Here is a 13,771-nt window from a genome sequence, read left to right on the forward strand (position 1 = left end):
CCCGCTCCCTATTTAGATATAAACAGCTCATTCTAAGCTAACGAAAACACAACGATTCTTAGTTTCAGGTGATTATACACTAAAGAAAGCACACTTTAACACATTAATATTATATTCCAATTCTGCAAGTAGATCCCCCTAAGATTGACAGAGCACAAGATAGAGAGATCGCCAACGACCACTTTACTGCATTCTCAGAACAGTCATAACAGAGTGGGAAAGAGATTATTTTAGGTTTACTTAAGGTTTGTGTCAGGGAAGGCCAGAATAGAAATGATCTAAAAGCCAGATTGTCATCTGTTCTCGGGGTTTATACGTCATTCATTAACATTGTGGCCAAATGGCTTTTCCTGAGTAGGTTGTGCGTAAGCTCTCCCCCTGGTTAATACATGTTTGCAGTAATATTGTTTGTGCAAAATGCTGTTAGTTAGTAGGTTCTGTTATAGGATACAACCAAGACTGACTGAGACTATGGTATGGTAACAGACAATAACAAATTGTTTTATTTCTACAAATATTTGACACTCATTTACAGCAACAGGGAAATATTTGTTTAATCTGCAGGAGTAGAGCAAACATTTTTACTGCAATTGTGGGCATTTTATAGTTTTCAGATTACTTCTCAGATGTGTTCATTGATGGCACATGTTTGATTGCTGAACTATTTCAAATGTTATGTTACTAAAATGTTGTGCATAGCATTATGAATGCAGGAAAGACGTGCCATTTTGTAGCTGAAACTGTAAGTGCAGTCTAAGGCAAGTATTTGAAACACTCAAGTACATTCAGATTAGCACCTTTGAACTTTTACACGTGATAAAAAATGTTATAAAAAGAGTACAAAAAGACATATGATAGCGAGATAGCTACAAGCCACTGTTTAGATAGTGCCACTGAAGGTTTGTCATCAGGATGCTAGTAGATCCTGATTAATTCAAACCTTGTTTGAACCAGTGATGTGTTCAAATGACTTAAATAAATTAAAATAGTAGGGGAAGAATTGTACATTTTCAAAACTGTTAAAAGGCTTGTGAGAATAAATCTGTCCCAGAATTAGATAACATTGTAAAATAAACAAACAAAATGATAGCAGAACATAAAAAAATATCTGGTTGTTCCTGATGGATACTAAATAACTTCAGTGCTTGGTTGACATTACATTTTTTTTCGCATTCTGCATTTTTCAGATATTGATAAGAAAGATTTTTCCCAAAATAGGGCATATAGTGAATAAACAAAATATTATGTTCATCCAGCATGTTTGTCAGTTCAGATTTCAGAGTAGGTTCTGCTCTATAATGAATTCATTTCAGTCACAGATGGGGGCACACGTCTTCATGAGATCCACTTACTGACCACGTCCACCTTCTCTTGTATGTTAGAGCTTCTTTGCGTGGCCTAATGTGTCTGAGGCACAGGGTTTTGGGGGAATTGCCTTGTGGGTAGGAGGCATCCGGAGGCCACTGGGAGGCAGAGTCATCTGTAAAGCAGCACAGAGGCTCAGTAGGGGTACGTCGAGATGGAGATGTAGATGATGAAGATGCTCTGGTAGGTGATGCGGCCCTGCGACGAGATGGTGGTGGCCTGCACCTTGAGGCGCACCAGTCCCGGCCTGTTCAGCGCCCGCAGGGTGAAGATGATCCCCCTGCCTGCCTCGTCTCTGATGCCAAACACCCGGCCCATCGCGCCCGTCACTGATTCCTGCTCGAGTACGGTAAAAGACGTGCGGTCTTGCAGGACGCCGGACTCTGAGAAAGCCGACAGTCGTACCACATTGTGATTGGCTGGGATGCCAGAGGGGAGAGTGAGCAGCTTGTACTGCAGGAGCAGAGGAGAGCCTCCTGTGGCGCAGTCCATAGAGCAGGGCCTGTAGCACGTCCTTTAAAGGGTCAACGGGAAAGTGTCACTGACACATTCAAATATTTTATAGCTACAAAACATTGCATGCACATGCATACAGCCTAATTATTGTATTTACACCGTACAATACTTTTTTAGTCATGCAATTTACCCCGGGCTTCGTCCACTCTGATAGGATGCAGGGCAGGGTGTGTCCAGGCACTGGTACCCCCCTCGGGTATTAAAACACATCTGGTTGTGTCCACATTGGATGCCTTGTTCTACACATTCATCGATGTCTAGAGGTAGAGAAAGTGGATAGGAGCTCAGCTGTGATCATTTCAAGGGAGGGAGAAGGCTCATTGGAAACTGTTTAGAAAAGGGCAGGCATCTTTTAAAAATACTTGGCAGGTGACTGGATGAACGATCTGTCAATCAAACTCTTGGCGAAGCCAGTCAGGAGAAGAGCGAAAACATCTTTTCCATCGAGAAAAGCCTTCAGTGCCGCTCTTTGCTCTTCTTTCAATGAAGAAATACTCTCCAGTTCTGATACAACTGATGCTAATGCAGCATCTACGCCAATCTCTTCAGGATTCCAGACTCAAATTTCCAGACTTCTCCGTAGATTTTACAGACCATATTTGACTTTGTGACTCGGGGTGCAGATGATGTTGTGACAATATTACAGTGCTTTTGCCCTTGCATATGGCTTACCATCGCTGCCTCCCCTATGGTTGCAACGTTCCACTGTCAAACATCTTTCACTTGGGGCAACACTGTCTTGTAGGTCTTGTGCATGCACTTCTGCCTCTACAATTATGCCGCCCCTCTATTAGCAACAGGGACAGAAATCCATCCCAGGACTTTGAGATGGACAGGTCTTTTATGCGAACGTCTGTCGGGCAATAATTTTAACACCAATACAGTTTTGGTGGTATAAAGACAATCTGATGACGCTGAAGACCTTCAAAACACTTCATAGTGGATGACACCTCTTCGGTTTGTATTAGCACGTCACCACTGCACTGAATCAAAACAAGGCGGCCAGGCAAGAGGAGGTGAGCTGGAACACTAGTCACAGTTCATCACGTTCACGATGTAAATGACTGAGCCAATCAGATTTCAACAAACGAGGATCAGTCCAAATTAGGAAGGGCCGCTCGTATCCCCCCCCCTCAATATTGAAAGTATTAGATCGGCCCAGTCTGACAGGCAGTGTTCCCCTCTGTGCTGTCAGCCTGCAGTTACTGCTATTGGTTACATTTTATTATTGTATTATCATTGTTATTTTGCTCATAATGAATTGTTTGCCCACATTTCGCCCCCCTTGGCAAAGTGCCGCCCTAGGCAACTGCCTCGTTCGCTCATATGGACGTGCTGGCCCTGGCTGAGACGTCCAGATGTACAGGCAGCTCTGCGTAGGAGTGTGAGTTCAGTACGCTCTGACCCGTGCTCACTCGCACACTCGTAAACATCTTGACTGTACTGGCTGCTCCAAACGCCAAGAAAAACACTCTGCTTGTGTGATCAATTTACTTTTAGAAATTCTGAATTTTATAGTTTAGAAAACGGAATAGGGGCAATCCATACTTTTCCATGCTGCATAGGAAACCTGTAAAAGGATGCTGATTGGTCCGTGCTCTGGCTTGTCGGACACAAACGCATTACTTAAAGCCTGACAAGATAGATTTTTGTGTGATATGTGAACCTGCGATTCTCGCGTGATCCCGTGACATCGCAAGATAAGAAGGTTACAGTTACAGTAAATTCTTACCTTTACAGTTCCTGCCGTTGGGTAAGAGCTGGTAACCAGCGGGACACAGGCACTGGAAACTGCCAACGGTGTTACGGCACTCGTGTTGACATGGCTTCCTGAGCTGACACTCATCGACATCTGTACAGAGAATACCGTGAAGTGTAAGAATCAGGAGGTTGGCAAGATAGTATGATGTGGACTTATGCTGTATTTGACAGTTTTGATGCACACTCACCGACACATGAGCCGTCTTTGTTGGTGTAGCCTGCAGGACAGCTCTGTCTGGTGATGCGAGACACTCCGTGAGAACGAGAGAGGATCGGCCTGCCGAGAGACGACACCAGCTGTGGGCGGAGTCTCGCCCTGACCCTGGTGCCGTTGGTGAAGGTCTGCCCTCTCTCCAGCCCCGCACAGGAGCGCCCGTCTCCGAGCAGCACAGTGCCAGGAGGGCACAGGCACCTAAAGCTGCCGGGCACATTGCGGCACTGGTAAGCACAAGGGCTCGGTGTCTGCTGGCACTCGTCAATGTCTGAAAAGGTAGAACAAATCTCAGGTAAATTCCCATGTGTCATTGTGTGTCATACACAACTCACCATGCATCATTGGTGAGTCGTGTTATACAACAGACACAGCAGATGTCGTACCCAGACATGGCAGGCCTACTCCCTGGGTTCGGTAACCTCTGGGACACACACAGCCGTAACCTCCGATCGTGTTCTGACAGATCTGAGTGTAGCGACACATGTGACTTCCATCCTGGCACTCGTCAACATCTGGAAAATATGCAGTCAACAAAAATATATCAGCACAAATCTCAGCATTACATTTGCATCTCCTGTAACTCTTCTGATCAACTTAATCAACATTTTAAAAGGCAAGACAAGGCAATTTTATTTATAGAGCACCATTCAGACACAAGGCCATATAAATATTAAATAAATTAAACATAAGACTTTAATAAAACTAATATATATATACACAAATAAACAAAATAAATAACTAAGATAATAAAAAGATTAAAATATTGAGTGTTTTTTAAAAAAAAAAATCAAGATATAACTGTGATAACAAAAAAATTAACAAAAGTAAAACCATAATTTAGACCATGCTGGAGATGACTGGCAGCCTCTTTCTCATACCATTGTTGCTACTGGGACTATAGAGTTACTCAAAATGAAGACCACACTATCATAAACTGTGTTGCTTCCTGTTATAAAGAGGATCTTTGTTGCTTCGGTCAAAGGTTTGCTTTGAGGACCAATTAATAGACGTTTTCAAACGCTTCAGCTTTCTTTGTGAAGGATATGCAGCGACCTCTTGCCGTTTTGTGCCCTAAAGCAATCCTTTGAAATCTGACCTGGTGTTATGTTACGTAAAATGCAGTGGAGAGGTCTGTAGAAGCTGCCAATACTATCACCAACAGTCCTGTTGGCTTCCACTGATTATACTAATGCAGACAAGACCAGCTTATCTGACCAACTGCCACTTGTTCAACATCCAAATACAAATTAATTAGAGAAATCACAGGTGTTTTATGTTTTATGAGCCTTTTAAAGCATAAGTGAGTTGATTTTATGTCTCTATAAGAATGAAGTCATGATATAAATGGATAGTTTGGGTGTTTGAAGTGGGGTTGTATGAGGTACTTACGGTATCCATAATCAGTGTATTACCGAACAGTAGATGACAGTCAGCACACCCACAGCTTGGAGAAGCAGACAGGAGTTGCATAGAAGCAAAGTGATGTACTGCTGTGGACGGGGCCGGCAGCAAAAAGCTGCCTCAATTGGCTAGTTTGTTTATGTTATTGAGTGAGTTTGGTTGGTTTGGATTCACCAAAGTCACATAATAGCACAAACAAACTAACCGATCGAGGCAGCGGTAGACCAGCAACTTTGCTTTCATGCGATAACTCCTGTCTGCTTCTCCAAGCTGGGGGCGCCGACCGCCATCTACTCTAGTCTAGATAATACACTGACTAAAAAAACAAAAAAACTAAACTATCCCTTTAATGCTACAGTTAGCACATAAAGAAAGTGGATGAAAAAATGAAGTATGATAGCCACTAACCCATGCAGGCTCCATTCTCGGCTTTGGTCATTCCAGCTGGGCAGCTGTCGAAACACTGGTATCCTCCCTCTGTGTTATGGCACTCCTTGCGAGCCGGGCAGACATTTCTCATGCACTCATTGATGTCTGTAAAAGTTCAACCATTACAACAAAGCTGTTAGTTATCACATTATAGTTAACACATTATCCTATTCTGACACGCCTTGATTTGAAAGTTACAATAATTTAATTCCCATGACTTTTCTCAGCTCTTAATATCCTGTGGGAAGTTTAAGTGACTGACCGATGCAGCGATGTCCTGACAGCTGGTATCCAGGGTGACAGATGCAGCGGTAGGAACCCAGAGTATTGAGACACTGATGCTGGCATGGGGAGAGAGCGGACTCTTTGCACTCGTCCACATCTGAAACACACAATTGACACATCAGGCTTCAGTGATCCAGTATACTGTACAAGATACTGTATGGCAGGAAATGAGATTTGTCTTTATGGATTATTGCAGGAACAAATGTAATTGGTTTCAACAAAAAAAGGGAAGATGCAGTAGAAGATAAGTTGTTATGCCTCCGTATGAAAATGTTGTGCAGGCAGTTTTAACAGTGATTAACAGTGACTTGCCTTCACAGCTGGTTCCCGTAATGCTGGGCTTAAATCCTGGTCCACACTTGGCCTGGCAGCGATACGTGCCCACTGTGTTGACACACTGCTGGTTGTAGTGGCACATGTGTGAGCCCTGGGAACACTCATCGATATCTGGTTTTAAGTGAAACACAAGTGTAAGGCCAAATGCTGAGGCAATGGATGAGAGGAAGATGGCAATTTTCCTTAAATTGATAGTTTGGGTGTGTTGAAGTGGACTTGTATGAGGTAACTATCCATAATCAATGTATTACCTACAGTAGTTGGAGAAGCAGAGCGGAGTTACCACACTGAAGCAAAGCAATGTACTGCTGTGGACGGGGGCGGCAGCAAAACGTATTTTAGCCACCTAAAAGAAACCAAACTCCATTGAAAAAAACAGTAATTTTACCTTGCAGAACACAGGAGTTGCGGCTCTCTCGCTACCTCAATCGGTTAGTTTGTTTGTATCATTGTGTGACTTTGGATAGTTCGGATTCACCAAAGTCACACAATAACACAAACTAACTAACCGATTGAGGTAGCGGTAGACCAGCAACCCTGTATTTTGTGAGGTAAAATTACAGGTTTTGTCAATGGAGTCTGGTGGCTTTGGCGAGAGCATAGATGGGTACAACGGCAATAAAAGGACTGTCTGACGGCAAGATAAAGCAGTGAAAATATACTAAATATAGCGTACACTTAAACTGATATCGTTTTTTTTTAGGTGGGCCTTTCTTTTAGGTGGCTGAAATATGTTTTGCTAACGGCCCCGTCCACAGCAGTACATTGCATTCGTTCTGTGCGGTAACTCCTGTCTGCTTCTCCAAACTGGGGGCATGCCGACCGTCATCTTCTGTAGGTAATACACTGACTATGGATACGTACTTCAAACAACCCCACTTTAAAACACCCGAACTATCCCTTTAACTGAGACATTACCATTATACAGTATATCTGGTAATTAATCACAAAAACGTTTTTTTTCCTCTCACCTTGGCACGTGTTGGTCTCTGTAGAGATGGTGAAACCAGAGGGACAGGCGCAGGAAAAGCCTCCCATGATGTTGTTACATGAGTGAGAGCAGGGAGACTGGAGCTCACACTCATCTTCGTCTAATAAGGACACATTGAATCATAATAATAAAACTGGCGCAGGGACAAATATTCAAAGATAAATGAGGCATAAATAAAGGAAAGCAGCATACCAGCACAGTAGGAGGCCGTGTCAAGAATGAAACCTTTAGGGCATGTGTCTCCATAACCATCTGCAAACAGAAAAGTTCAGTTTCATAGATGCTTGGACATTCAGATGCAGTATTTCATGTGAGGTAATGGCAGTTAAGTTTTAAATCATTGTCATTTTTTCCCCCCCAGACCTGGTATGAGAAGGTTGGCAGTGATATGGAAGTCCAAAGTGAGAGTGAACATGTTGTAGACGCTGTTCATCCCGGAGACCTTGAGCAGCTGGAGCAGGGGGCCCTGGCGCTCCTCCTGGCCCTCGTAAATAATGGTGTGATTACAGCGCAGCACCATGGGGTTCCCTCCTCTCTGGTGGGTCTGCGATGACCACGAGTACAGCTGCCCTTGGCCCGTCTGCACGTATGACTCATCGAACTCCTGCGGGACACAAAAGAAATGAGGTCAGGGAAAAGAAAGAGGAACTTACATATGTCATCAAAATCTCTAGTGAGATGTGTTTGAGGTCTGTAATACACATTACTATGACAGCAGTGAACGCACTTGGAGGCTCAGATGAGATGATGATAGTGAAGGAGGCACAAATCCGTTAATTACGATGTCGATTAGTAAAACTCCCTCAGAGTCCAGACCTCTGGCAACATGGGTCAAACGAAGGATCTCCCCTGTTTAAAGAGATTAAAGAACAGTAAAATGACAACTCATTTACAGGCACAAGGGAGCATGATGAGAATTAATGTGTAAACTCATGAATGTCAGTGGAAGTGAGTGGTGCCATCTGCTGGTTGTTTTGTAAACTACAAAAGAACATTCAGAGATAAGATAAAAACTTTATGACTAAAAAGCCTGTTATTTTTAGTTTGTGTCTGTTTGTAGTTTGCACTGTAAACAGTTATAATTCAAAGTAAGCATGAATACATAAGTGAGATATTTACAAAGCCTGCATGATTTTAGATGCAATATTTTCATCACGTAACAGATGAGTTGAGCAACTGGCCAAGCTACCAAACTCTTTCTTGGAATATATAGTACATTACCTTAAATAAATGATCCATTGGCTAACACTTAATATCTGACTTCCATACATGTAAAACTGATCTGGGGCAGAACTTACCGGTCTCAAACTCAAGCTGAGACTCCTGTCTGAACTGGCCCTCAGTGAGGGAGTAGCCGTTTCTGGCAGCTCCGCTCTGCAACACGGTGGTCCAGTAGATGGGAGCAAACGCAGACACAAGCACCCGTAACAAGGGACCTACAACGAAAAAATAAATAATCAGCTCTTGGCCTCTTACAGAGCCACAGAAAAGAAGATTAGGACCACATCCCATAAATGATCTCTCATGTTTTCACTACTTAATGAAAGAAAGAAGAAACAGAACAGAACAGACTCCAGTTTTCCCTGAAACTGTGGGTCAGAGTAACAGAATAGTTTTCCCTTTAAAGGGACATTTTGAACAGATGAAAAAATGTGTTATTAATTTGTGATTATTCGCGATTAACTATGGACAATCATGCAGATAATCTTGATTATATATTTTAATTGATTGACAGCCCTAATAATTAATATATACTTTTTCCATTTAAAAGAAGTCTATATTTTAAAGTTAGCACTGAAATGACTCCAAGGCCTTTCTCTCTAGGCATGTGATATCAACCCGGAGGACATAAAGTGCGGTCACTCACCCACACTGGGAGGGATGTTGTCCAGGCGTGCCTGCATAGTGCTGCTCCCGTCTTCCATATTGTCTGTAATGTTGGCCTCCAGGAAGGACACACCAAACTCCCTCTCGTTCACCATGCCTATCAGGCTGCCTCTGGTCTTGCGAGGAGTCTCTCCTTTCATTACCAAACAGACATGCATATGTGTCATAATTAGCATATGAATTCTTGACTTATGGCCAAAAACGTGTTTTGTGAGGTCACAGTGACCTTGACCTTTGACCACCAAATTCTAAATCAGTTCATCCTTGTGTCCAGGTGGATGTTTGTGCCAAATTTGAAGAACTTCCCTCCAGGCGTTCCTGAGATATCTCGTTCACGAGAATGGGATGGACAGACGGACAACCCAAAAACATAATGCCTCTGGCCATGGCTGTTGCCGGCGTGGAGGAAATACAAAAATGTATTCGTACCTGGACAGAGACCAGCTTGGCATTTCTTAGAGTCGATACTGTGGCCGCTGCATGATCGGCCGCCATTGGCTGGTTGTGGGTTGTTGCATAACCTGATCCGTTCTTGGAAGCCTTGTCCACAGGTGCTACTGCATGGACCCCATTTCTCCCAGTTAGAGTAGCCTCCATTGACTGTGTTGGAGAGGGATTAGAGGAAAAGACGGTGGAGTTTTCAGTCTAGATTATTTGCAAAAATAACAACCAATGAGTTTATAGAAATGTCTCCGAAGGTAGGAAAAAAAGTGACAAAAATCAACCAAAATTTGACAAAGAAGAAAACAAAATGCATAAATAAGTGGAGGTGGGACAAAAATATTTATTTGAATAGTTCTTAGAAAGAGAAACCAGATTCTGATGGGTAAAAAAAGTGCTATTACTTGCAGGTGTTGTGTGTATTTTCTGATTAATGTCATATCCCGTGACAATGTGTGTAATTATAAGCACAGAACTCACTCTGAACCGTGAGAGTAATGGTCCTCTCAGCTTTTCCAGCTTCACTCTCGGCCACACACTGGTACTCCCCTTCGTCTGCAGCCTGTAGATCAAACAGGTAGAGGAGGAGAGTTTGGCTTTAATTGGCACTCTGAGGGACAATTTTCCTCTGATGGGGCCACAGAGCTCCGGGACAAAACTGTGTCTTAGATCACATGTAGTTTCATGGTGAAGAAAAGCTGACATTATAGCAAAGAAAAGCTGGCATTTTCTACTGGGCAGCTGACCTTATGCCATTGAATTCTTTGTCATAATAGATATTATTGGGCCAGAGAGAGGAAATTTCACATTAGAGTGCTCCGTGGGAAGGACAGTCATCTGTCTGTGAGAAAGCTGTGCAATTACGGCAGCAGTTAGAGGGCTAACAAGGTTACGGGCTAAGGAGAGAGGGGCAGAGTCTGGGAACATCCAGCTCTCTGTTCACCTCCTCCCTCTGTTGCTAATGCTGTTAGCCTTTCTGACTGAAGTGAATCTGATTTAGGTGGGAACAGGATGCTGCAGGACAGTCGCACACTGTTCCTCCACCCAAGGGGACTGCAGATGAAGCTTGGATTAGATCAATATTGCTCCATTGTTCTCCAAGACATTAAATATTTGATGTGAGTAGTTTGCTCATGGGGGCTAAATCATTCAAACTTGGTTTAACAAAACTTTTCTAAAGAGAGCTGCTCTAAAATGTAGGAAATAAAAAAAAAACATAAAGGGAGCTCTGTATTTACAGTGATGCTGTAGATGACCAAGGATCCGTTGGGAAGCGCTTGCATTCGGAGGGGGCGCAGCAATGGTTTTCCATCCCGGAGCCAACGGAGGACCGGGCTGGGGTCTCCGTGGACTGGACAGTCGAGCATAGCGGAGCCACCCTGGATGACCGTCTGAGACATGTGGGCTTCACCCTTTAACACCGGAGGCTCTGGAGACACACACAGCACAAGAGTGATATCAGTATCTGTAGAAAGTTAAATGGATAGCCCCCCCTAGCTAATCCTCGACAGGAAGCTCACCTCTGATACGGACAAATGAGAGAGCTCGGATGGAGCCCACGCTGTTTTCTGCTATGCACACGTAGGTCCCGGCGTCAGCCGTGGTCACATTCTCAACGATCACAGAGCTCCTGCCAGATTCATCTACAGTGGCACCTGGAACATGTTTAATCAATCAGTGCTTAACATGGTTACATTTTAACTCACACTGCATTGAAGTAATAATATTGAAAGTATTGAAAGTATTGCAATTAGGGCTGTCAAAGTAAATGCGATAACGCGTTAATGCTAATTTGTTTTAACGCCACTCATTTCTTTAATGCATTAATGAAATTTGAAATTTTTAGGTTGTAGCGATCTCAGTTTTAAAGCTAGAGTGGTGATACTGGTAACATATGAGACTAGAAAATCTAAAGAATCCAATGTTACCCATGAGTCTCCCCTTTACTGACATGCCCACTTTATGATAATCACATGCAGTTTTGTGGCAAGTCATAGTCAAGTCAGCACACTGACACACTGACAGCTGTTGTTGCCTGTTGGGCTTGAGTTTGGCATGTTATGATTTGAGCATATTTTTAATGCTAAGTACAGTACCTGTGAGGGTTTCTGGACAATATTTGTCATTGTTTTGTGTTGTTAATTGATTTCCAATAATAAATATATACATACAAACACATATTTACATAAAGCAGCATATTTGTCCACTCCCATGTTGATAAGAGTATTAAATACTTGACAAATCTCCCTTTAAGGTACATTTTGCAAAAAAAAAGTGTGATTAATCGTGATTAAATATTTTAATCAATTGAAAGCAATTGCAATATTTATATATTTGCAGTAAACAAACTGGGTGTCTGTAGCGAAATTCACAGAAATGGTATTAAGTTACTGCAAATGCAAATCGAACATTTCCTACTGCTGCTGCTTCACATTAAAACCATTTAACTGGCAAAACACAACTTTTGTTATGAAGTAGTCACAGTAAATGCTTTAATTTAACTACAAAACAAGATGAAGAAGATCAAGATGAAGAGCTTCAGGCGACAGGATTCACATCTCTAACTTCTCAGCGAGTTAGCCAACTACTTTCACTTTCGCTGTCTGCAGACTCAGGCCATGAGTAGCATAAGACCAGACCATAGTTGCTCACAGAATGATGGAAAATGTATCAATTAAAATGAAAATAGTTTGTTGTTTTACTGCCCCCCGTATCCTGGAACCTGTAATATTAAACCGCATTTGCTGTCACCACTTGTAAACAGGGTGTTGCCAAATCAACCAGGACTGAAATTACGGATTATCACTATAAACAATATTGCATGTTACTGTGATCATCAGAGGCTGCCACCGTGATGTGATTTTTGTCACAATGGCACTGTAATACTAGTATTAAAGTGCATTTGAAGAGAATACCTGTGTGAGGACTGTTGTTGACAGTCCAGGAGATGACAGGAGAAGGTGTCCCTTGAGCGTGGCAGGACAAGGCCAGACTCTGTCCTTTGTTCAGGGTCACATCCCCTGGCAGCTCCTTGAAGGCAGGCCTCATGTTGATGGACAGGCGGATGTCTTGTCTCGCAGAGCCCGCTGCGTTGGTGGCTACACATGTAAACATGCCGGCATCTCCTGGCTGAGTGAAGGAAGCAATCAAAACTGATTATTATGCCCAGAGCTAGACAGAGCTGTGGCTCATACAGTAATGCAGTGAAGAATATCAGGCGAACCTCAGCCCTCTCGATGATTAGCTCTCCTGATCGCAGGCGAGTGAATTTGCCTGGACGGACGGGCACAACGGCGCCATCCTTCTCCCACGTCACTCTGGGCTCTGGTGAACCCTGAGCAGCACAGGGCAGCAGCGCCTGAAATCCTTGAATGACTGACAGCTCTGTCTGCGCAGGAGGAATCATGGGCGGGACTGAAATGCAACAACAAGTATTTATTAATACTATTAAACATAAACCTGCTATATTCACTTTACATGATATGAAATGGCTCTTAATCTACCTTGAATAAGCAGCCTCATGTCGTGACTGGCTCTGCCGGCGAGGTTTTTGGCGGTACATGTGTACATGCCTGCGTCACTGCGCTGCGTAGAGATAATAGCCAAGGTTCCATTGGCAAAGATATGTATATGAGAGCCGTCAACCACAGGCCTCCTCTCCTTATGCCAAGTAACTTCAGGTTGGGGCTGCCCATCAGCCACACACTCCAGACTGACTGGCTGGCCTAGCACTGCAGTGTACTCCACACGAGGCACACTCAGCACGGGTGGGACTGGAGAAACATGAGAGTATTAGATCATTTATAAATGTCCAAAATAACCAGTTTGACAACATGGAATAAACACAGTGAAACCACCATTTTCGTCCCATCTGTAAGACCAAAAAGTCCACGTTACCTTGAAGGACTAGTTTGGTCCTGCCCACAGCTACGCCAGCTTCGCTCTTTGCCAGGCACTGGTAGGTCCCCGCATCACCAAGCGTGACGCGAGAAAACTTCAGAGCGCCGTTTGAGAGCAAAGCAAGCCTGTGACCTGTAATCAAACAAGGCATTCGCATCACATGAGCATGAAAATCAGATCATGTCCCATGAATTTCAGTGAGATCTACATATAGTATGGGGTTTGATAGACAGCTGTCCAGTCTG

General features: G+C 43.4%; 1 protein-coding gene across 1 annotated transcript in view; it reads right to left on the reverse strand.

Annotated features, from left to right (window-relative positions):
* Positions 1-475: 475 nt before the first annotated feature.
* The window catches only part of hmcn2 (hemicentin 2), a 61,271-nt gene continuing 47,975 nt past the window's right edge, over positions 476-13,771 (reverse strand). The window contains exons 60-81 of the mRNA XM_037777478.1: positions 13,524-13,658; positions 13,130-13,399; positions 12,850-13,040; positions 12,542-12,755; positions 11,147-11,281; positions 10,865-11,055; positions 10,107-10,188; positions 9,615-9,785; positions 9,166-9,318; positions 8,597-8,734; positions 8,026-8,147; positions 7,662-7,902; positions 7,491-7,550; positions 7,279-7,398; positions 6,284-6,418; positions 5,949-6,068; positions 5,666-5,791; positions 4,240-4,368; positions 3,831-4,124; positions 3,614-3,733; positions 2,012-2,138; positions 476-1,879 (exon numbers count right to left, since the gene is read on the reverse strand). Coding sequence (XP_037633406.1) covers positions 1,501-1,879; positions 2,012-2,138; positions 3,614-3,733; positions 3,831-4,124; positions 4,240-4,368; positions 5,666-5,791; positions 5,949-6,068; positions 6,284-6,418; positions 7,279-7,398; positions 7,491-7,550; positions 7,662-7,902; positions 8,026-8,147; positions 8,597-8,734; positions 9,166-9,318; positions 9,615-9,785; positions 10,107-10,188; positions 10,865-11,055; positions 11,147-11,281; positions 12,542-12,755; positions 12,850-13,040; positions 13,130-13,399; positions 13,524-13,658 — 3,653 coding nt within the window. The 3' untranslated portion in view covers positions 476-1,500. The remainder of the gene's footprint in view (positions 1,880-2,011; positions 2,139-3,613; positions 3,734-3,830; positions 4,125-4,239; positions 4,369-5,665; positions 5,792-5,948; positions 6,069-6,283; positions 6,419-7,278; positions 7,399-7,490; positions 7,551-7,661; positions 7,903-8,025; positions 8,148-8,596; positions 8,735-9,165; positions 9,319-9,614; positions 9,786-10,106; positions 10,189-10,864; positions 11,056-11,146; positions 11,282-12,541; positions 12,756-12,849; positions 13,041-13,129; positions 13,400-13,523; positions 13,659-13,771) is intronic.

The sequence above is a fragment of the Sebastes umbrosus genome, chromosome 8 (assembly GCF_015220745.1).
Source record: "Sebastes umbrosus isolate fSebUmb1 chromosome 8, fSebUmb1.pri, whole genome shotgun sequence".
Lineage (NCBI taxonomy): Eukaryota > Metazoa > Chordata > Actinopteri > Perciformes > Sebastidae > Sebastes > Sebastes umbrosus.